Raw genomic sequence first — 25623 nt, forward strand, 5'->3', positions numbered from 1 at the left:
AAAGAAACTATAGAGTTCACAGGCCAGAGATCAGATCCAAGCCACAGTTGCAACCTAAGCTGCAGTTGCAGCAACACCAGATCCTTAACCCACTATGCTGGGCCAGGAATCAAACCTGTGTCCCAGTGCTCCCAAAGACGCCACCTATCCCACTGTGCCATAGCAGGAACTTCTAACCAAGTTTTTTTGGGGTTTTTTGTTGTTGTTGTTGTTGTTTTTAAGCTCCTTGTTTTGTATAGTAGATGATGTAGAAGACCCAGCGGAAGTCTAGGTCATAATTCTCTTCCCTCAGAGACTTTGATATCTATTTATAGAGCCTTATGATACCCATGACAATATAAAAGAAGAAATGAGGGATGCTCACCATTTAGAGTCTGAGAAAGTAAAGATGAGCTATGGTGTCTGCAAAGGTCGTAAGGACGTGGAGATCAAATGTGCAGGAGGGTGAAGTGTGACTGAAATGGGCTGAGGGAAGAAGATGCTTTATCTGAGTGAGAGGGATGATGTGAGTGAAAGTATGACGTCTGACTGGAGACGTCCTGAGCCAGGGACCTGAGCTAGAGGGAGCACATTAAGGGTGCCATGGACGCTTGGATGGTCTAGATGAGAACTGATTGTGGGCAACTGGTAGAGTAGTTTCATATTTGATGCAGTTGACTATAGAGAGACATTGTGGGTTTGTTGTTGTTGTTTTTGTTTTTTGGTTTGAGGTGTGTGTTTTTCATTTGTTTGTTTGTTTGTTTCCCCGCATCTGCCAAGTGTGGAAGTTCCTAGGCCAAGAATCAAAGCCACACCGCAGCAATGACCCTAACCACTGCAGTTACAAAGCTGGATCCTTAACCCACTGCTCCACAAGAGAACTCCGACATTGTGGGCTCTTAAACAGTGGAATGGTGGGAAGATTTAGTCACTCTCCAATAGAGTTATAGACCTTTAGAGAGAAAGGGATTTCTGGAAATATCTTATCCAGCATACCCTATTTACTGAGGCCAAGGAGCTATTTGCTCAAGGTTACCTATTGGAAAATAGCCGATGTGGATCTCAGATTCATCCTATAACTCCAAGGCCAATGGAGTTACCGTTTCTTTCATACCACAGACTTTCAGAAGATTTTAAGAGAAAGAACAGATGGAGAAAAAAAAATGTATAATCTGTACTTGAGGCAATGAACACCCCAATCAGAGGAGATGCTAAGGAAAATTGACAAAAAGGATAAAAAAGAAGCATCTTGGAAAAAATCAGAACCTGATGATTATTTTCTTTATTTTAGTGAATGAGGCAGATATCTAGAGAATTCAGTAAAGGACTAAGCTAGTTCTAAAACATATTTGACTAAAGTGAGAAATTAATTCTAATAAAACCATTACTCATATTCTAAATGACCTTGACAAACAGGTGCTAGGTAAATATTTGCTGAATGAGTGAACAAATGAATAAATATACCAACTTAAATTTTTTGTAGTTTTTTTGGGTAAATATAAGTGCTATTTAAAGTACGTTAAAAAACATTTTCTTTTGTAGATTCACCTTTTTGGCGCTTTGCTGGCCATTTTAGGAAACTTGGTAATCAGCATTTCCTTAAATATTCAGGTAAGAAAAAGTTGATTTTTCTAACCCAGTAGTTTGATCCAGGGACAGAATAAGATTGTAATGGTCCTCAGGCACATTTGCCTTCTTGAGTTTCTCTTATGACCTCACTGGTATGAAGTCATATATAATCCAGGCTGAATTATATCTATTTTTCTTCTTCTGATTTTAAAAGAAATTAAATGTTCTTGTGGGCCTCTTAATAGTATTGTATATCTTAGGCAAGGTGCATGTGAATTTTTACCACACTTATAAAGATGTTCAGGATCTTGGCATAAGCCAAAAGTTTGTTTAATGTTCTATGTTTGGTTATTTTCTAAATAACAAATATTTTTTTAAGTTTTAAAGGAAAACTGCTATAGTAAGCTAGAGTCGTACATACTTCCTATAAGGAAATAAGTTCAGTTATCATAAAATCAATAGGGAAATGGAGCTTTATTTTTCAGGAGTTTATGTTCTAATACAAAAAAAAAAAAAAAAGAAATACCTAAACCAGATATAAATGAGTTCCTCCACCCCAAACCCCTGCTACCAAAGCTTTCTGGCCTGTTACATCTATTGTGGTAGCTACTTTGACTTACACATTTTAATCCCTTTTCCAAAGGTGTTTCTTTAGTAATTTATTATCTTTATTTCAATAGTATTCATTTCGGCATCTGGATTTTTTGACAATCTAAAAGAAGTGTTTTGGTGTGGTGGACTAAAAAGTCACGCCTAACATGGACGTCATCTTTAGATAGTAATTATGATATTTCATAGCGTCATTATGAGAATTAAGCATCCTTTATATGTGAGAAGGCCTCTTTAAACTATAAAATGCTGCATCAGAATGAATCACTTCTGTTCATTTGTTTGGCACAAACAGAAAACCGTAATAATTACTCTGCAAACAAATTTAAAAGCCATGAAGCCATTTTATGGGACCAGAAATTTCAAAGCAAGTTTTAGTTGGATGGAAATTTTTTGTTATTGACATTCTGATTTGCTTCCAGAAATATTCACATCTTCAGTTGGCGCACCAAGAACACCCAAGGCCATACTTCAAGAGCGTGTTATGGTGGGCTGGGGTCGCTCTGATGGCTGTGGGAGAGATGGGAAACTTTGCAGCCTATGGATTTGCTCCCATTACTCTCATTGCTCCCTTAGGCTGTATGTCTGTTACAGGTGAGCCATTCTTCTGTTTTTTGACAAATAGAAAAATTTAGGAGATCAAAATAGTTGGCAAAAAAAGCATACAACTTAAACAACACATGCACAAAAGAAGAAAATCTGTTTGCTGTTTTCTTAGCATGTGTCATGGTGTCGCATTCACCATGAAGAAACTAGCATTCTGTAGCTGTAACATTTTTGTTTAAAAGTCTGATTCCCAGTGTCTGAGTCTTAAGAAATTACCAGTTACTGTAACTGTTATACCATGTTCTTTAATCATTAATGATTTATCTAAAAGCATCTGTGATAGATTGTTGTATTTTATTCAGATGTTAAATTGACACTATATGTAGTTTGATGCCTGATCTTGACTTCATAGCATAGCATCTCTTTTGCATTAAGAATTTATTGGGGAGTTCCCGTCGTGGCACAGTGGTTAACGAATCCGACTAGGAACCATGAGGTTGCGGGTTCGGTCCCTGCCCTCGCTCAGTAGGTTGATGATCCGGCGTTGCCGTGAGCTGTGGTGTAGGTTGCAGACACGGCTCGGATCCCACGTTGCTGTGGCTCTGGTGTAGGCTGGTGGCTACGGCTCCGATTAGACCCCTAGCCTGGGAATCTCCATATGCCGCGGGAGCGGCCCAAGAAATAGCAAAAAAAAAGACAAAAAAAAGAATTAGATATTGATATTGGTTATTCTGCATTACTATAAGAATGTGTAATTTTACTGTACTATCACAGTTATCCTCCTTTCAAAATTTATATGATATACTGAATACATTTAGAAAAGAGAATATGAGATGTTGCTACAACTAAAAAAAAAAAAAAAAAAAGCCAGCAAAAATCGCACTGCTAAAAAGCAGAACAAATTCTCTAAGTCATGTTGAAATCAGTGAAATCTTTTTAGTTTCAGCCTTTATCTGCTGCTATGGAAACAGCATGTTTATAAGTTTCTGTGACTTTGGAGTCTTCACTGAAATAGAAACAAGTTGATGGTTATTGTCTAGCAGCAACTAAATCAAGCATGACATGTCCTAATTTTAATATTTCTCCTAAAAACAATATGATATTCTCTGAAAAAGCAGAGTTTAAACTGATATAATGTATACTTAAAGAGATTTTTTTATTTAAAAAAAAATCCTTCTTAATCATTTAAAATGTTTAAAATAAGAAGTTCTTGTCATGGCGCAGCGGAAACAAACCCGACTAGGAGCCATGAGGTTGCAGGTCCGATCCCTGGCCTCACTCAGGATCCAGTGTTGCCATGAGCTGTGGTGTAGGTTGCACACGTGGCTCAGATCTGGCATTGCTGTGGCTGTGGCGTAGGCCAGCTCCAATAGGACCCCTAGCCTGGGAACCTGTATATGACCCAGGTGTGGCCCTAAAAAGACAAAAAAGCCAAAAAAAAAAAATTAAAATACTTTCTTGATGTACAATAGTAAAATAGCGAACAACACTTTTTTGGCTTCCTAGAAATTGTTCAGTTAAAATCACCCTACTCTGGGAATTCTGGTTGTGGCTCAGCAGAAAGGAATCTGACTAGCAACCATGAAGACACAGGTTCCGTCCCTGGCCTCGCTCAGTGGGTTAAGGATCTGGCGTTGCCATGAGCTGTGGTGTAGGTCGCAGATGGGGCTCAGGATCTGGCGTGGCTGTGGCTGTGGTATAGGCCAGTGGCTACAGCTCCGATTCGACCCCTAGCCTGGGAACCTCCACATGCCGCGGGTGCGGCCCTAAAAAGACAAAAAATAAAACAAAACAAATAAACAAACAAAAGGAATGAAATATTAGCCAGGCCTCTTGGGACCTGGAGTGAAAATTTGGAAATTGCCAGAGAGGAAGGGCCAGCCTTGATCTTCCTCACAGACCTTCAGTGAAGCCGCCTGTGAAGCCACTCATCTTAGGATGACTTGCTCAAAGCTCTCATTAATAATGGGAAACTTGAAGTTTAACCACTGTCCCCTCAGACAGTGTCCTATCCTTCCCAGGTTTCCTGGGGGGCCAGTCCACCCACCACCAAACTTGGAGATGAGCTTTTCTCAAAGCTAGAGATCATTTTTCTTTAACTGCTCCTAGTCCCAGTTTTTTAACTTTAGAACATTTTTAGCAACCTCCCTCTCTGCCCATTTTAAATGATTCCAAGAAGTAAACTTACAGCTTCAAACACAAACCATTTCCTGCTTTACAATCTCTGCAAACAGTAATATATGCTCATAAATAATATTTCCACAGCACTCCTGAGTTGAATTTAGGTCACTGTGAAGTGTTGTGGGTGGGTAAAGGACTCTGGTGATTGAGGAATTTTCCCCAGAACAACCTCCTACCACCCTGAGATTCTTTATAAAGATTCAAGAAATTCTAGAAAACTTAAAGCAAAGGGGAAAGGTTTTTTAAAATTTTTGTTTTGTTTTGTTTTGTTTTTTAGGGCTACACCTGTGGCATATGGAGGTTTCTAGACTAGGGGTCAAATCTGAGCTACAGCTCTCGCCCTACACCACAGCCACAGCCACAGCAATGCAGGAACTGAGCTGCATCTTCCACCTACACCACAACTCACGGCAACACCAGATCCTTGAGCCACTAGCGAGGCCACGTCCTTATGGATGCTAGTCAGGTTCGTTTCTGCCACGCCACAATGGGAACTCCAAATAAAATACGTTATGTTATGGCCGTGTCTACAGATGAGGCAGAAGAGCGTCTATACTTGACCAGAACTTTAATTTTCCCTATTATATCCTGGGAGCCTCAAGAAAGAAATGAAACCTCTCTTTGAATTTAAAAAAAAAGATAATATCTGTTGCAACATTGCATGAGATTGCATATTCTTCTCTCGCTTTTCTGCTGTCTTTTGTGCCTTTCAAATTTTGAAAAGAAACCAAAAAAATGAGAAAGAAAATTGAAGTCCTGAACAGTTTTTTTAAAAAGGTTTTAGCTCTTAAATTCAATTGAAGGAGTTTTCTCTCATCTTCCTCCCTCTCCCCGGGTACCCTAGTTCATCCCAACACACTGCATTCTTTTTCTCCTCTCCAGAAGTAAGCAGATACTGTGTGGGTCACCATGTCACTACACTCAGGCTGCTAATGTGTCAGCCCTGCTGTTTTGTTTTAAATAATCAAAATCCTTGCTCCCTTTGCACACTTCAATCAAACAGATTTTTCTCTTTTTTAGGACTGGCATATAAGAAGTACTAGCAGAGTTCCTGTTGTGGCTCAGGAGGTTGAGAACCTGACTAGTGTCCATGAGGATGCAGGTTTGATCCCTGGCCTCGCTCAGTGGGTTAAGGATCCAGTGTTGCCATGAACTGCGGTGCAGGTCACAGATGGGGCTTGGATCTGGTGTGGCTGTGGCTGTGGCATAGGCTGGCAGCTGCAGCTCCAATTCAGTCTCTAGCCTGGGCACTTCCACATGCCTTGGTTGCATGCTAAAAAGCAAAGTAAACAAACAAAGAAGCACTGCCATGTGGCTATTTCAGTTTGTACTCTACCCGCGTTCCCACCTTAAGCCATCTTCCTTTCTATTCTTTCTTTCCCTCTCCCTGTGTGTCCTCCTGCTCTCCACTGACCTGCTTACCTGGAGGCAGCGCTTCTCAAGCACTAGTTTTACTAGTGGTTTCATAGGTGTTCTAAGAAACAAAGAAGTCCATAATCAAACTAGTTTCTCCAAGAGTGGATTTAAAACATTACACGGGTTTCCTTAGTGGAGGACTTTTTGGAGCTCCGGGATGGGTCCAAAGGTGTTGTTAGTCTTTCAGAGGCAGGTGCGGTAAGCCAGCTCACCCAAACCTACTGTCCACAAGACGTTTTTGGAAGAAGCATCTAGAGGGACAACAGTTCTGCAGAAAACCCTTTAGGGACTTCTTAAGGCAATGCTCACAGGCAGTCACAGCATCCGAGAGACTCAGGATGGATAACTGGCCAGTGTCGGCAGTGTCGGCAGTGGGAGGCAGTGGGAAGTAATCCTGTTGCGTGGGCGGATCTGATTGCCCCAGGCTTGGGTCCAGGTTTTAGAGAGAGAAGGTCCTTGTATCACCCTGCACTTTCACCCTGCTTTTCTCACTGAAAGGTTTCCTCAGTGAATGACAGGGGCAAAAGCAATTTCTGACTGAAATGCTAGTTATATCCTGGCAGTGTGGTTAATTCTAGGCATTGACTTGTGTTGGATTTTCCCATTGGTTACAAAAGCTTAAGGGGAGTTCCCACTGTGGTGCAGTAGGTTAAGGATCCGGCATTGCCACAGCCATGGTGGCATAGGTTGAAGCTGTGGCTTGAATTCAGTCCCTGGCCTGGGAACTTCCATATGCCACGGGTATGGCCAAAAAAAGAAAAAAAAAGAAGAAAAGAAAACTTAAGGGATGATTTTTCAATTTCTCAGCTTGACACTCTTCCCAGTAAGATAGGGCAGTAGAATGGTCCAGTACAAAGCTCTAGGACCACACCACCTGCCTTCCAATCTCACCTCTGCTCCTAGAAAGCTCCCTGACCTTGGGCAAGTTATTTAAATGGGTTTATGCCTCAGATCTCTAATCTGTGAAATGGGGATAAAAAAGAGTTTTTTACCTTTGAAGTTGTCAAGGGAAAGAACTGAAGAAACACAAACACTGAAGACCCATGCTGGATACATTGTGCAGTGTTTGACCCAGTGACAAAACTAGCCATTGCCATTGTGATTTATAATAATTATTATTATCATTACATAGAAACAAAGTACATTATGCTTTTTAAGGGCATTTCCTTTCATGCCCCTGAAAATGGCTGATGGTTAAATTCTCCACAATGGATGAACCACTTCAAGAAATGCTTTTTATTGTTGTTATCCATGCAGTGATTCATTCTCAGGGAGCGGGGAAAATGTAGGTTTCTCACAGCTCATTTGTCCAGCCATTAAGCAGCGATTACCCTTTGACTCCTTCATAGAGTCTCCACCAAAACATGTTAGAATTTCCAAATAACATACCAAGACAAAATATATTTTAAAAACAGACACAGACAAGACGTGCATGCAAGCTTCTGTCTTCTTGCTGTGGCTTCATAGCACTTTTGTTCACTTGCTAATTAATTTCAGAGAGGCTTTTGGGTCTAACTGCAATTTGAGAATGTGTTTTCTGAGAAATTATTTAGTATACCAGAAATCCAGTAAAAAGAAAGAAGTCGAATATTCTGCGATGTTTGTAATCAAATTTTAAACTACTGCTAATCTTTCCTGTCTCTCTTCCCCAGGAGGCCTTTCTTGGCTTCTGTACTAAATTAACAGGTTTATTCTCTGTTCCCTTAGCACCCTATATGGGCCCTCCTCTCATCTATGTGGTGCCTCTTGGTGAATTAGGGAGAAAAAAGCAGCCTTGTTTTTTCTGTCTGTTTGCAAATTATTGTAATACAATGATTTGAATAGAGCAGGACACTCTGGTGCCATCTGTCAGAAAACTGTCCTGCAAAATATATGAATCACCAAGATCTGAGATGTGGGTGGTACCCCCTCAGATGTAGTGTCTTTGTGCAGTGCACAACCTGCTCAACTGCATGCAGCAGCCCTGACCCCATACTTCCCCTTTGGCAACGCCCATCATGCTCACAATGATCTGTTTAATGTCCATCCTGGCCATTCAACTGAGATCCAAGAGACTAGAGACTGTATGTGTCTTCTTGTTTGCTGTCTGTTCTTTCCAGGAGAGCATGGCACAGTGCAGCCTTGTAAAATTGGTTTGATTTTGAACTTTGATAAAGTGAGGAGAGGCAGTTCTAGGATGTTCCATTCTAGAATGTTGGAAGAGAATGGTTCTGTTCTGTTCTGTTCTAGAGTGTTGCTTAAAAGATTTCAATTTCTGTTGAAGCGCAATGGTTAAATGTTGCATTGCAAAGGATGCATGAATGTTCACTCCTGTAAATACTTAAAGCTGTATAAGCCTGTCTTTTGTGGGTTGAGTTAGATTATTCAGGCATCAACAAAGTGTAGACCTTACACTTAATGTTTTCTTTTTTCTGTTCATCTCCATGGCTGTGGTCTATGCTACGCCTAAGTATTGAGAGATGATTAAAAATAATAAAGCTATCAGCACGCCAAAGAGTTGAAACCACAAAGAACAAAGAAGATTCATGCTAGACCTTTCTTAGTGTAAAATTGACTTGTCTAGGGGTGGCGAGGGAGTGGGATACAAAGGGAGATTGTTGCAGGGGCAGGGAGGGTAGGAGAAATAAAACATGAAAAAAGTATAATTTTTTTCAGCTCTCTACCCCTGAGTATATTGATTTAAAGCAATTAGAAAAGAGGAGTTTCCATTGTGGCACAGCAGAAACAAATCCAACTAGGAACCATGACATTGTGGGTTCGATCCCTGGCCTCACTCAGTGGGTTAACAGAAGGCGTTGCTGTGAGCTGTGGTGTAGGTCGCAGATGGAACTCAGATCTGGCATTGCTGTGGCTGTGGTGTAGGCCGGTGGCTACAGCTCTGATTAGACCCCTAGCCTGGGAACCTCCATATGCTGTGGGTGCGGGCCTAAAAAAAGACAAAAGACAAAAAAAATTAAAATAAATAAAGCAATTATAAAAGAGTTCAGAGAATATATCATCTTTTTCTTTTTTTAATGATTTTTATTTTTTCCATTCTAGTTGTTTTACAGTGTTCTGTCAATTTTCTACTGTACAGCAAAGTAACCCAGTCACACACACGTATACATTCTTTTTTCTCACCTTGTCACATTATACATGCTCTATCACAAGTGACTAGATATAGTTCCCAGTGCTATACAGCAGGATCTCATTGCTTATCCACTCCAAAGGCAATAGTTTGCATCTATTAACCCCAGATTCCCAGTGCACCCCACTCATCTTTTTCCAAGTTAAATTCAGGCAACACTTTATAAATAGATAAAGATAAGAAACTAATATTGAATGAGCATCCACTATGCCAGGTGCTGTATAAGACACATGACCTTGTTATTTTACTTAATTACTAGCCAGATGAGTAAAAGTGAATAATAAGTGGATTAAATTCTAGATGAACTACATGAGATTGAACACTTGGAATTTTATATGGAATGATAAAATTAAGAGCGGCAAGGTCTCCTTGGCCCTGGAATCATTTCCTAAGAGAAGTAGTCACCCTGTGACTGGGCTAATTTGGCTTAAGGCTGAAGCACTGACTGCACTGAGAAAATGAGGAAAGAATGAGGCAGATGACGGGTAATTCTTTTCCATCTCTAATTTTCCCTAACATGCTGGCTCTTGCTCAAATTGAAATTCATGCTGTGGGATATATGTTGTTTCATGTATTTCTGTTGTGCTGTTATGTAGCTGTAAACTGAAATGTGTCTGTATTCCATTAAACGATGGTCATAGCGTAGCCAGCAAGCCCTGGTGAGGCCTTTTGGAATTCCAAAGAAGTCATCTCAAGCAGAAACTTTGGTCTCCAAGAGTTTTATTAGAAACAAATGAAAGGAAACATAAACAGGCCAACAAGTGAGTGACCTGTACCATTCCACAAACCTAGATGCTGTGAGTTCTCTCAGCCCTTGAGAGCCCTGCACTCCGTGCCAGCCTGGCTGAAGTCGCCGGAGCTCTAAAGCTCATGGGCCGCCTGTGATCGTGGCGCTTCACACGGATGTTTATTTTAATGCTGGAAACATGCAGAAAATATCCATTTTTCTCAGTGGCTTGCTGGGTTGTCTTCCTTAGCACTTTTGTCCCCAGACTAGCCTAAATAAAATGTGTGGGATAAATCTCTGAAGCTCCCATTTTATGTCTGTTTGTGCCCTCTTAGCTGAAAGCTTTCCTAAAACCTAAAAATCGTTAGTTGACACATCTTTCCCACGCATCCTAATTTTTTGAGAATGCCACAAAGTATTTCTAGAGAAATTGCTAATGATGACATGGTACACTATACCATTTATAATACAGAGGTATAAGTGATACAGTGATGATATAAATACAGTGACAGTATTTTTACTTTTTTAGAGTCTTTTCTGCTTTAATCATTAACATACGCCACAAAAAATATAGGGAATAAAGGATTATGGTCCTTAATCTAGTTGATTTCCTCATTTGAAATTTTGCACATTACCTGCAACTTCATTATCTTCAAAAACGATAATAGCAGTTTTTCCCCTTTTTAAAATTGAGGAGTAGTTAATTTACAATGTTGTATTAGTTTCAAATGTACAGTAAAGTAAATCAGTTATACGTATATATGTGTGTGTATATATATACTTTTTCGGGTTCTTCTCCATTGTAGGTCATTACAAGATACTAAATATAGTTCCCTGTGCTATACAGTAGGTCCTTATCGTTTACATGTTTTGTATATAGCAGTGTATATGTGTTAATCCCAAACTCCTAATTTATCCCTCCCCGATCCTTTCCCCTTTGGTAACCATAAGTTTGTTTTATATCTCTGTGGGTTTATTGCTATTCTATAAATAAGTTCATTTGTATTTTTTTTTTTTTGTCTGTGGCTGCAGCTTGCCAAATTTCCCAGGCCAGGGATTGAACCCAAGCCACAGCAGTGACAACACTTGAATCCTTAACTGCTAGGCCACCAGGAAACTCCTGTATTTTTTTTTATTTAATTAATTTTTCTATTGAAGTGCAATTCATTTACAATGTTATGTTAATTTCATGTACAGCAAAGTGACTCAGTTATACTCATATAGACATTCTTTTTTTTTGGCACGTGAAGGTTCCCAGGCCAGGTATCAAACCCATGCCACAGCTATAACTAGAGCTACAGCAGTGACAGTGCCAGATCCTTAAGCCACTGAGCCAGGAAGATAGCAACCCAAGCTGCTACAGTGACAGTAAGGGATGTCATATGATATTTGTCTTTGTCTGGCTTACTTAGTGTGATGATTTCCAGGTCCATATTGCTGCAAATGGCATTATTTCATTCTTTTTGTTGGCCGAGTAATATTCCATTGTGTGTGTGTGTGTGTGTGTGTGTGTGTGTGTGATGTCGTGAATAGTGCTGAAATGAACATTGAGGTATATGTATCTTTTTGAATTAGAGTTTTCTCCAAATATATGCCCAGGAGTGGGATTGCTGGATCATATGACAACTCTATTTTTAGATTTTACAGACCCTCCATATTGTTCTATATAGTGGCTGCACCAATTTACATTCCCACCAACAGTGTAGGAGGGTTCTTTTTTCTCTACCCCCTCTAGCAATTGTTTTCTTATTAACATGAGTTACTGGACACTCTCATTCCTGCCAATGAACTTTTCTCTCTGTAGAGAAACATTTTTCAAGTGTCACATCCTCAGATTTTCCAATCCTAATTCCATGGAATTCGTTGTAATTGACAGATTTTATCGCCCGTCCAATTCTACAGCTAAAGGAGAACGATCATTTTGAGGAACTCAGTACCTTAAAACGATTAGAGTTGATTGAGCCTGTGAGCATGCTCACCATGTCCACGTGTTTGAAGCTTGATTGTGACTGACATGAAAGTGCTTTTGTGGTTTGCTTTTTAGCGGGACAATAAAGTTGCCATTATAAGTGGTCAGAAACCACAAGCCAGATATTTACATGTGAGGATCTGTTTATGGTGTTATTATATAAATATGTTCTTTTCATGTCATGGGTTCTTTTTCTAAGAAAGTGAGTTTTCTTTACTACTTTGTCTTCTACTTGCCTGTATGATAAACATATACCCTGGTTGCTCTTCAAATCATGAGGTTAAACAAGAAATGGAATGTTCAGGAAAGAGAATTGATGAAATTTTCTTTTGTGGACTAGATTAGAGTTTACAAACTGGTGACCTGTAGACCAGATCTGGCCACTGCTCTGTTTTGTTTGGCTCAAACAATGCTTTTGAAAAATATGCATTAATTTCTCATGTTTAAAAATTGGACCCTGATACACAAACACTGGATATTTTGTCTTCAAGAATCAGACCTGGTAACACCGGACTTGCAGTTGGCTAGGGCTGAAATATGGCTGCCCCCTTTCCCTGATCTTGTGTATTCCAGTTCATCACAGCCCCTCATGGCTACAGCCACCACCCTCTCCACGAAGCCCACCCACTTCATTATTCTTTCTTCTTGACAGGATTGCCTAGCTGGCCCCTGTCACCATTTGAGTTTGTGACCTGTGGACCAAAGATTTTTTTTCCTTCCAACTGATTAAGATAAGAATACCATGTCTATAATCACATTGAAGTGTAATTGCTTTTTTTAACTTTGGATTAAATTTGTCTTTTTACAGATAAATGGCCAAAAAGCACATGAAAAAATGCTCAACATCACTAATTATTAGAGAAACGCAAATCAAAACTTCAATGAAGTAGCACCTCACTCCAGTCAGAATGGCCATCATCAAAAGTCTACAAACGGAAAATGCTAGAGAGGGTGTGGAGAAAAGGGAACCTTCCTGCACTGTGGGTGGGAACGTAAGCTGGTGCAACCACTATGGAGAACAGTATGGAGGTTCCTTAAAAAACTAAAAATAGAACAGCCATTTCATCCAGCAGTTCCACTCCTGGGTGTATATCTGGAGAAAACCATAATTTGAGAAGATACATGCACCCCAGTGTTCATTGTAGCACTATTTACAATAGCCAAGATATGGAGGCCACCAAAATGCCCATTAACAGAGGACTGGATAAAGATGTACTTATATACAATGGAACATTATTCAGCCGTAAAAATACATGAAGTAATGCCATTTGCGGCAACATAGATGGACCTAGAAATGATCATACTAGGAGTTCCCATCGTGGCGCAGTGGTTAACGAATCCTACTAGGAACCATGAGGTTGCGGGTTCGGTCCCTGCCCTTGCTCAGTGGGTTAACGATCCGGCGTTGCCATGAGCTGTGGTGTAGGTTGCAGACGCGGCTCGGATCCCGCGTTGCTGTGGCTCTGGCGTAGGCCAGTGGCTACAGCTCCGATTTGACCCCTAGCCTGGGAACCTCCATGTGCCACAGGAGTGGCCCGAAGAAATAGCAAAAAGACAAAAAAAAAAAAAAAAAGAAATGATCATACTAAGTGAAGTAAGTCAAACAGAGAAAGATACATCATATGAGATCATTAATCTATAGACTCTAATAGAAATTGATACAATAGAATTTACAAATAGAAACAGACTCGAAGATTTCAAAACCAAACTTATGTTTATCAAGGGGAAGCATGTCAGGGGAGGGATAAATTATGAGGTTGGGATTGGTACATACACACTGCTATGCATTGAGTAGACAGGTAATTGGGGACCCTCTATAGCACAGAGAAATTTACTCAATACTGTGGGGTAACTTACATGGGGAAAGAATCTGAAAAGGATATATATATATATACCCATTACTTTTCAGATTCAGATATATATATATCAGGTTTACTTTGCTGTACACCTGAAATTAATACAACTTTGTAAGTCAAATGCACTCCAAATAAAAAATGTTTTAAAGAGGAAATTGAAACAAAATAAATTGTCTTTTTAGAAGTGGTTATAAAATGGTGAAAAATGGAGAGACATAAATAAATGTGAACAAAATCATTTAAAAATAACCATACCATAACACATTTAAGGTCTCATCTGTGTTCTTAAACATTTAATAAAAAATTGTTATTGGGGGAAAGAGAGAATTTAAGTAAAATGCGTACATATATCTTAATGTTGCAAATTGAAAAAGGAATGTCAGTTTGTCTGTTATTCAATGGACACGAAAAATCTAAACTCTCATGTGAAAGTCTACCCTCAAATTTAATTAATAACATATAGAAAGTTGATGCTTAACTTCTGATTTACTAATCCCCATTAGTAGATACCTAAGATAGCTAAGCTAAACCAAGTTTGTACAACCTATCTGAATTCTCATACACCAACTCTTGACCACATTAAGTTAAGGAACTCTTTCATAATGTCATCCAGGTCCTGTGATGTCAGAGTGGAAGTAAATGAAGACCAAACTCAAGGTTTATTCCTCCCTAAATCAGGAAGGCTAGAGAACTCAACACCAGGGCATATGTCTACACTGGGGACTGGCACCTCCCCCACACCTAGACTTGGTTCAGTTGAAGCCACAGGGACTTTGCTTGGCCTCTGTCTGCTTTCATCTGAAAATCCAAATCAGAATGCCCATGTGTAAGTTTTCTTATATCAACCTTGACCAGAAATCATCTCCTTTCCGATGGCTAAGCCAAGTGACACTTCATGGCCAAAAAGCGTATAGATGACTCACCAATAGGAGTCAATCCATTATATCTGTTGAGCTTCTCCTGCCCAAAGCCAAGTGAATACATTAATAACTGCCCCCATGGGAGCACTCTTTTGCACCAAAGAAAATACTGGAAGAAATTTCTTTGTCCTTTCCTCTTGCAATAGTATTCTTGCTGTATTTCTTTTCCATGACTTGCTGTATAACCACCGTTTGAAGTTTGGTATGTTATCTTTCATATGCTACCATTTACCTTTTGCTTTTAAATCAGATAATTTATTCATTGTATATAGAAATATTAATGTCAAGTTTTCTTTTTTTTTTTTTACTGCATCGTGATCCAATCTCTGCCTATGGAGTCACTATGTTCACTATGTAATGAATTTAGCTCTAGTGTCCAGGAGCATGCTAAGAGCACTCTATATAGAACTATGCCCTATGAAGGCCAGGGTGGAGAAGGATTCATGAACCTCTGTCCATATATGCCTCTAGTCAAAAAATGTACACAAAATTGTGAGTGCTCGAGTTAACGGTCAGTAGTAACTATCGTTTAATCATACCTAGTACAAATCTATTTAAGTGACAAGTGTGTTCCGTTTTATTGCTTTTAAACTATTGATCTTGAAATGCTCTATTTTTAAATATTAAATTTTACTATAGGAATAAAAGCGTAAGAATTTTCCACCCTTCGTATGTGTTTATTAGACAGTGGTTGTTGTAACAGCAACAAGCAGACAGGGTGGAGTTTGACAGGTCTCTGATTGCAAATATATATGAGAGCACTTCAGTTTACTTTTCCTCATTTTAAAAATTTACTATACTTAGAGGTCACGTTATTAGCTATTGCTCAGAAAATATCATTTTGCTCTGCACAGCTCTCATTTTAACCATGTTTTGCAAGATAAATTATAGGCAGATCGATCTTAATAGAATGATCTTTCTTATTACTTTCTTTGCTAGATGAATAAAACTTAAAATCTTCTTGTCCTCTTATCTAAAAATTTGGTAGAAAATCTCACGTTCTCTTAAAACATTGAAAAGTGAGTATAAGGTGCATCAGACATAGAAATTCTTTCAGAAAGTAAAAGTAGCCTGTTTATGGTTCATGACGTTCTGGTAACTAATTTATGGCAATTGATGTAATTTGATGCGTAGAGTATATTTCAAGTTTATTGTTACCGATCACGTCCTTTTTGCTTGCAGCAATGAAATTATCTCCTACAAAACCTTCCTTCCTCTTCCTTCTGAAAGTGAAATTATTTATGAAACTGTGGCTTAGCAACAAGAAGAGAAGGAAAATGATGCCTTTTTTACTCCAAGGGAGGAAATGGCGTGTAATGTACTAGAAAGAGCTCTACTCTGGAATAAGGAAATGTGGGTGCTCGTTCCAGCTGTGCTGTAATATAAATGCTCCTTAGATGAATGGATCAATGAATATATAGTCTCTTTGGACCTCAGTTTCCCAATTATAAAGTTTAGAACCTAGAGTAGATTATCTCAGTGTCTCCTACTAGCTCTAAAATTTCCTTATGCCATGGAAGCAATGTCTCCCTTCTTACTGGACTCCTTTGCTCTGAAATGGTCATCTCAGGGATTGTTATAATGGAATGCATTTGCCATGTGTTGGTGTAGTGATATTTCACCTATTTTTTCTTTTTCTTTTTTTTTGCCTTTTTGTCTTTTTGCCTTTTCTGGGGCTGCTCCTGTGGCATATGGAGGTTCCCAGGCTAGGGGTGGAATCAGAGCTGTAGTCACCGGCCTACGCCAGAGCCACAGCAACTCGGGATCCAAACTGCGCCTGCAACCTATACCACAGCTCACGGCAACACTGGATCCTTAACCCACTGATCAAGGCCAGGGATCAAACCCGCAACCTCATGGTTCCTAGTCGGATTCATTAACCACTGAGCCACAATGGGAACTCCAATTTCACCTATTTTTTATTGTTAATCTATCTCCCTCTGCTTGGGATCATTCCTTCCCTAATTATACAGGAAGTCAGTAATGGGTGGTTGGTTGGGGTGGGGGTAGTGGGATCTTGGTTTTCATACCTTTTCTAATGCTCTAACATGTGAAATTTGTTTCTATGAATTATTTTGGTCCAAATCTGAACTAGAAAATTTCCCTACATTTTTATGCCAGTCCCAAGCAATTCTTAATGCAATGGGCTACTTATCCATACAGTAATTTATCTGCAGAAAATATTGCTTTAATATTTTAAAGCCACGCCACACAATTAAATTCATGCTTGGTGGACATTTCAGACATGCTCTGTTTATTTTGTGTGAAACCTCCATTCCTATAAATAACCTGCCCAGGAAAAATGGGCAAGGACATAGCTCAACTTGAATAAGAGAGCTAGGTTGAGAAAAAGATGGAGAAAAAATATGAGGATCTCAGCTTATCTTGAGTGAGGGTTTCTAGTATGGATTTATTTTGTTTTAAATCAATTGCCAGAACACCAGATATTGTTTTATTCAAATTTAGCTGATTTAATGGTTTATAATACAGACTCATTAGAATTATATCTGTGAAGAATTCTTAATAGCATGGCAAACTGTAACAGTAACTAAGGAAATTGAGAAAAGAAATTTTGCATTATAGTTTGATCTCAACCAAAGGGAAATAATAAATGAACATATTAACTGCAGTTTTTTTCAAGACAGTGAGGTTATTTTATGATGATTTTCCTTTCTGTATTTTTGCTTTAAAAAACAAATTCAGGTAATAGTTATTAATAATTTAAAATACAGATTACATTATGGGTTTTTTTTGTTTTTGTTTTTTATTATTGCAAACTTGGATTTTCCCATGCCTCTGCTAATGATTCCATAAGAGAAACAATTCAGATTCAGCTTGCCCCACACACCTGAGGCCATAGCAGCAAGTCACGACTCAGTTATGAGGTTGAATGTTCAGTAGCATCAGTAATGGGAAAGAGGTCCTTAAACATCACAGGGCAAATGCAGGAGATCCTAACGCTTATTTCTGGGCCGAGTACTAACACCCTGGAGATCTTCAGAGAATAAGACATATCTCAGAGTAAAAGGGACTGATAATCTTTTGCAGGAGATGGATCAAAACAAAAACAAAAATACCTTAGGTGTAATGAAAAAGCTATTGTAAGGAGCACTCAGTTCCATGGGTGCAGTGGTCTACTTAGTCTGGAGGAATCCAGAGGTGATGCTTGAGTCTAGAGCTGGGTAAAAAGATGGAGGCAGAGTTGCACAAGGAATAGCATGCAAAGGAATATCCTTTAGCATGAAACTCAGTGTGGGTTCTGGGAATTAAAATAATTGTGTAGGGTGGACATAGACTATGAAAGAGATCAAGGGCAATCATGACAAGCGGAATGTCTTTGAATGTCAAGCTCAGTAGTTTGGCCTTTGTTCTCTGGATGACAAGGAGCCATGAAGAGGTTTTTAAGCTGTGGGTTTACATTTGATTTGCATTTTTAAAAGATTACTCATAGTGCTGTGGGGAAGGGATAGTAAAATGGGAAGCCCCCAGGGAAGCTATTTTAACCGGCTAAGCCTGCGGTGAAGCTGGCCTGTGCCAGGCCAATGATGTCAGGATGAGGAGGAGGGAGGTGGACTTGAGTGACAGTGAAATTCAGACTCAACAGAGCCAGTCGCCTTTAGATGTGCTGTGTGGAGGAGCCCTAGGATCCTGGTGCTCGGTAGAGGCATTGTTGAAACAGGGATTATGGGAGGAGATGATGGGAAATAATGTTTCAGTTTTGAATATATTTAACATTAAGACTTCCTCCTTTCCTTCCTCTCTTCTTTCCTTCCCTTTTTTATCTGATATCTGTCTTTCCATCCCTTTCCTTCCTTCCTTCCTCCCTTCTTCCCTCCCTCCCTCCCTCCCTTTTCATTCATTGAGTCCTTTAGTGAATTTTATTAGGCCCTCACTGTATACCATGCACTATCCCAGCCATGATGTAGGTTCATTGTCAACCAGGTCAGAGTCCATGAATCCTCATGAAGCCATTTCCACAGCCACAACCACCAGGTGTCTCTGACCAGGACCCAGCTAGTCAGGCCTAAGCCACAAAGCTCCTTAACTCCTTTCAAATGACATTGCATCATATATGTTTTTATATTTGGAAACATCACTCATGGCCCTTTTCTTTCTAGGTAGTGCCATTATTTCTGCTATGTTTCTGAAAGAAAATTTGAGAGCCTCAGATTTACTAGGTAAGTAATGAATTAATTCCTGTAATTAAAGCACTGCTTGATGAGGAAGTAAATAATTCCACCTATGAAAAATACGTGCTTTAAAAACAGGGAACAAATTACTGAAATAGATATAGTCTCATTTAGATGCGAACGTCTTATCTTGGAGCTGCCAATTGCTCTTTGACTTGAAATACCTGCATCTTCATTGTGCCCACGGCCCATGCTATTGACCACAGCAAATTATTTTAGAGTATTATTATTATGACTGTTACAACATTTTTATGAACATAATAAAATCCAAGAAAACATTTTTTACCTAATAGAGTATTCCACTTCAAAGGACATGTTTGTTAGATTGTTACATGAAAGAACTACATAAAAATGAAAACCACAAACAAAACTTAGATGTACTAATTAACTACCTAATTTGTGTTTAGTCCTTTCTAAGAGTAACCTAGAATGTTGATTTTCAGAATTTTATTTTGAAATTCGGCTGTTAATGGAAAGCAGCAATATCCTTCTTGGCTGTAAGAAAGAGTTCCGTTATATGGCCAAGCCTCTTATATTGACTGCATCTTCTATCTCTTGTTGGAAACATCGTTAGCGAGAAGAATTATAGAGATGCATATTTTCTTCCTTGACAAAAATCCCATCTGAATTGCTGCTGACATATGATAATGAATATGATACTTTAGGCACTTTAAATAAAGCAATGTCTGCTCACTTCCAAGGAGATTTTTTTTTTTTATTTGAGCTTTAAATGTGACACCATTGTTAGTATGTTGAACATTTGTTTCCCCGATCTTGTTTCCCTGGAGCCTAGTGTCTTGAGTTTTCACTTTTTCTTTTCCCTCCTTAGTTTGATTCCGCTAGTGGAGTTTTTAGTCAACGTTGTCAAATTTTCATGGTTAAAATATTTTTCCAAATGTATCCATATGTGAATTGTGACTTTTCAAATACATTATTTTTCTATACTCTTTTTTTTTTAATATTATGGTTTATGGAATCATTTTCTGAAGCTGTATGGAATCAGAAGTAAGAGAGAACAATCAATGCCTGAGTTTTAGAAATTAAAACAGGTCTTACACTGTGTTTCTCATTTATCACATTCTTAAGGAAACTTTAACTCGATTAATCTAGCATGTGTCATCTTTTGTAATTAATGGTTGATTAATGTTTCAATAAATGTAAGGTATTTAATGAGGTAACACAGATGGATGTAAAGGAAGACTTGCCAATTATTATGAACCTCTGTGATAAAAAGATGATTAACAGAACCCTGTCTTCAAAGTATACAGTCAAGGATAACATATATACAGAAATAAGTTTTTTAAAAGTAGAAAACAGTATGTCTTATAATGTCTCCAGCCTTTAGGTTAAAACAGGATTTCTCAACCTCAGCCCTATAGGCATTTTAGGCTGGGTAATTCTTCATTGCAGGGGGCAGTCCTGTGTGTTGTAGGATGTTTAGCATCATCTCTTCTTGCCTTTACCCTTTAAAGGACAGTAGCGCCCTCTGCCCTAGCTATTACAACCAAAAAAAAAAAAATGACTTCAAGCGTTGTCAGGTCTCCCCAGGGAGGCAAAATCACCTCTGGTTGAGAACCACTGGTTGAGAATGAAGAGAGATGATTCTAGCTGGGAAGCCCAGAGAGGATTTTCTACAGCAGAGGTACCATTCGAATCAGTTCTGACAGCTGAATAGACAGGCATGGGCCATATCCAGGGGGCATGCAGAGGAAATAACACGAGAAGTGTTGACAGAGTTGCAAAAAGGTAAGGCAAGTTTCTGTGTAACACTGTGCTCCAACTGCTGCCCATGAGGATTAGGGAAAAAATGTAATCAAAGTCACAACTATGACTCGGAAGCAATAGAAATACCAGTATGTGCTGCTGATTTGATTATATACTTTGAAAACCCAAGATCCACTCAACATTACTCAAAGCAATAAACTAGCTCAACATCAAGGGATACAAATGTAACTCAATCTCATGGGTTCAAATCTGGATTCGTCTTCTGCTATCAACTGTGTGGCCAACATGACATTACTTAATTTCTCTAACCCTCAGTTTGCTGACAAATATAGAAGACTGTTGAATGGGTCAAATTGGATCGCTGATATTGATACATGTTAAGAAATGTAAAGCTCTATTCATAAAATTGTTATCTCCACACAGCTTCCTCCATGGGAGGTAATAATAAAAACGTGTAACCTAAGAAATAGGAAACACATGTGTGTACACGTAACAACAACAAAAAAACCAAACAAAACCTCTTTTAAATCAATTCTTTGCTAATTTCTCTTACTTTATTAAGAGCCAACATTCATTAAATATTTACCTGTCCAGATACTATAAGTGTTTCACATGAACCATCTCATTTATATGGAGGAACAGTCCATTTACAGAGCTGATGTGTGGTTTAAATAACTTGCCCCAGGTCATAACACTAGTTGGTGGTGGACCAGTATTCTAATAATGGCAACCTGGTAATAGCTATAGCGTCATGAGGTGGAAATGAGTCTCTAGTTTCTTTAGGCTATGTGGCCTTTGCAAAGTTACTTAATCCCTTTAAACTCTAATTTCCTCATCCTTAAAATGAAGATAGCATTACCTACCTCACAGGATTAAGTGAGTTCAGGGTACTCATAGAGCAAGGCCTGTCCATGTAATAAGGACTCAGTAATGATAGCTGTTATTATCATTATTGCTGCCACCACTTTACACTACTGATTCATGAGAGGAAACCATTATTAGGCTATTTTAGCGAACTTTAGTCATCCAGGTGACATTTCCCATAACTCTGTTTGAGGGTTTTTGCCTTTTCACCTAATGCTTTTGGAGCAGGAATATATCTGGTATCACCTTTGTTTCATGCTATACTTAAAAGTGATCAATTTTTGGAGTTCCCATTGTGGCTCAGCAGAAACAAACCAGACTAGTATCCATGAAGATACAGGTTCAATCCCTGGCCCTGTTCAGGGAGTTAAGGATCCCACGTTGCTGGGAGCTGAGGTGTAGATCACAGACATGGCTCGGATCTGGCTTTGCTGTGGCTGTGGTGTAGGCCAGCAGCTGTGGCTCTGATTTGACCCCTATCCTGGGAACTTATATATGCCACAGGTGTGCCCCTAAAAAGAAAAAATAAAAAAGTGATCAATTTTTTATTTAAATCTAGTGTCACAGCAATAGCAAATGATTTAGTCACCCATTCCATACCCCTGCTTCCAAGAGCATTAAGATTATCAGGATCTGAGATGTTATAACCCATTTCATGCTTAGGGAAGGACTTTTTCCCCAATGATACTCAATGTTGTGTTAAGTCACATGTATCTTCTTTGGGCCTGTATTGCTGATGCCTTGAGAAAATTTGACTCTGTTAAAAGCAAAAAAATGCATTTTTCTTTTTCTTTACAGGGACTAAAACCAAACAGGGAAAAGAGTAGTTAGTGGCATTTTTTTTTAAAGATTAACATTGTAAGCATGCTAAAAAATAAATTGTCAAAATGTGCAAAAGAAAGTCATTTATTTCCCTGCTTCAAGCAAATGAAAGTTTGTTTTTCATGATGGAACAAATGAAGATTTTTTGGACCATGTGGAAACAAGCTGAACTAATTTATTGCCAAATGTTGCTCTGTGGCTATGAAGCTTTTCACCACTAGCCTCAAAAAAATGACCTCACAAAAGCTATGTCTGAGAGGAATCGCCAACTATTATTAACTCAATGACAGGCTTTGGACTATGCTCTGATTCTTAGTGGATTAATAACTTTAAATTATTGTAATGATTATTTTTCCTCCAAAAAAGCACCAAATTTCTCTCCTCTTCAATCAGCCAAAACTATAGTATTTTCCCCTCTTCTCCCTTAGTCATCAGACATACTGAATCTAATAGTCCGTGAGATCCTAGTTGATTTAAATCCAGATAGTGTCATCATAAAAAATAAAAATTACAGCCAATTCATCAGCATTCTCCGGAGACCAGTAACTTGGTTATATCAAGTCACCTATAAATGATTTCCCAAATAAAATGTCAAGAGATTAATAGTGAGTTGAGAAGCATCTCCTTCCTTCCTTCTCCCACACCAGAGGTCAGCTTGGTTTGAAGCCAGTATCTAGAATACTAATCTAGCAAACAAACCATTATTTCTGGTTGAGAGGACAGACAGATTGGCTATTTACTTTCAAAGTTACTTCACGAATCGGGGACTTTTTAAAATTTTATTTTATGGCTGCCCCTCGTTTCTAGGCCAGGGATCAGATCCGAGCTGTAGTTGCAACCTAAGCTGTGGCAATGCAGGATCCTCCATCCACTGTGCCGAGCCAGAAATTGAACCTGTGTCCCAGCGCTCCCAAGAAGCCACTGATCCCATTGTGCCATAGCAGAAACTCCAAGAATGGGGGACTTTCTGATGATAGATTTCAAACTATTTGGATTTGCTCTATTGAGACGTCCTAGTCCACGGCTCCTTCAGGATTCAGCTGCCATTAGCCTGAGGCATCTGGAGAGCCTGCACTGAGGGGAAGGCATCCTGAACAGTTGGGTGTGAAGAGTCCAGTTTATGGTGTGATTCCTCATATCCCACAAAAGCAAGAGCTGGACCCCCATTCATCAGGTGACATATTACAAGCTCCAAGAGACCCAGACAGCAATGTTGGGTGAAGTCGGGTTAGCTGGATTTTTAAAACTCTTAAGGCTACCAGAAGTCAGGTCAAGTCAGATCCCAGAAGCTAACTCAAAGGCAGTTAACACTAGCTGGCACTGAGCTGGAGAGTGAGGACAAAATTAAAGGAGATTTCAGGTTCTACTTAAGGGGAAGGGTGGGCTGGAAAAGCAGTTGTCAGTTGAGGGAGAGCTGTGCAAGTAGATCCTAGAATCCAAGGCTTGCACAGGTGAGAAACTCAGCAGGTTGGAAGTGCCCATGAACAGAAGCATTAGAAGGAGCCTGATGCTGGGCTCTTTTCCCTTCCATCACATCTATATTTCAACCTCAGTCCACAAGCATCTATAGGAAACTTTTGCAACAGAGCTTCGGTAGCCTCTTGACACAGAGGCTGCCTTCTCACAGCTGGATCCAGTTAAGTGTCAGGCATTTCTCAAAGTATAAAATACTCACAACACGACTTCAGGATGATATAAATGGTCAAATACGTTTAGAAAATGTGACAGCCGTATCCTCCCCTAGAAGATTCGCAATGAATACTAACAGCTTGAGGACCTCCAGGGGTCTTCCAGTAAAAGAACTATGTAAGTTTGTTTCACTCACCTCTTCCCAAATTTCTTGGCGGAACATCCATTTCATGAAACTGCTTCTAGGGAACACCAGTTTGGGAGACACTCTTCTGAAGGAACCTCAGGACCAGTCGGGGACTCCAAGGATCACTGCCAGGAGGAGCGGGTTCCCTCTAGTCCAGTGGGGATGTGTCATCCAGCCTCAGGTTATGTTCTGGACAGCTCCTGGGTGCCACCCCCTGAGACTACAGCATGAATGACAGCCTTGAATTGTCCATTCATCCACCCTGGTCCCTCATGTATACATGAGGCAGGAGAGTGTAGTTGTTAAAAAAAAAAAAAAAAAAAAGCCTACCTAGGTTCCAATCCAAGCTCTTCACTTGGCTAGAAAATCCCAGACAAGATAGTTATTTCCTTTGTGACAGCATTTTCTCATATTTCCAATGTGGCTAGTTTTAATAGTGTACAATGCTAAATACGATATACTCTGTAATATGCACATAGTATATTTAGTAACATAATCGTACAGTTATTTTTCCTAGGTTTGTTGTAAGAATTATTAGTTATATAGATGTAAAGGCTTTAGAATGATACTTCTAAGTATTAGTATTATTATAGTTCTTATCATCACATTTCTGTATGATGGTGATCATACTGTAACTCCCATATCAACCACAATTGTCTGTGAAATCTACACTTCTAAGAACATCACTTAAAAAGAATGATGAGCGGAGTTCCTGTCGTGGCTCAGTGGTTAACACATCTGACTAGGAACCATGAGGTTGCGGGTTCGATCCCTGGCCTTGCTCAGTGGGTTAAGGATCTAGTGTTGCCATGAGCTATGGTATAGGTCGCAGACGCAGCTCGGATCTGGCGTTGCTGTGGCTCTGGCATAGGCTGGCAGCTATAGCTCTGATTAGACTCCTAGCCTGGGAACCTCCATATGCTTCTAGAGAGGCCCCAGAAAAGGCAAAAAGGCAAAAAAAAAAAAAAAGGAATGATTACCTTTCTTTGTTCTAGGTCTTCCCAGTATACCTAGTCTATCTAATGTAAAGAGCAAGGATGAGCTCTTTTACCTCTTTTGTACACATAATAAGTTTATAGAAGAGATTTTATTAATGCTTGGATATTGTATCAAGCTAAATCTGAAACTCCCACCAGATCATGGCAGACATTTACATGACTTGGGTTGTATTTGGTGAGAAAATGTACTTGCTGCAGGTCTGGTCATGATGGGGTGCAGATGGGGCCACATCCCCTGTACTGTGGGTCGTGTCCAGCATCTAGGTGGTGACCCCCGCCTGCAGCTTACCCACTGCTGCCCAACGGCTC

General features: G+C 39.4%; 1 protein-coding gene across 1 annotated transcript in view; it reads left to right on the top strand.

Annotated features, from left to right (window-relative positions):
• NIPAL2 (NIPA like domain containing 2) overlaps positions 1-25623 on the top strand; it is an 81807-nt gene that overhangs the window by 24035 nt on the left and 32149 nt on the right. Inside the window, exons 2-4 of the mRNA XM_047783545.1 lie at positions 1522-1590; positions 2580-2751; positions 19018-19077. Of these exons, the coding sequence (XP_047639501.1) occupies positions 1522-1590; positions 2580-2751; positions 19018-19077 (301 nt within the window). The remainder of the gene's footprint in view (positions 1-1521; positions 1591-2579; positions 2752-19017; positions 19078-25623) is intronic.

The sequence above is a fragment of the Phacochoerus africanus genome, chromosome 6 (assembly GCF_016906955.1).
Source record: "Phacochoerus africanus isolate WHEZ1 chromosome 6, ROS_Pafr_v1, whole genome shotgun sequence".
Classification (NCBI taxonomy): Eukaryota; Metazoa; Chordata; class Mammalia; order Artiodactyla; family Suidae; genus Phacochoerus; species Phacochoerus africanus.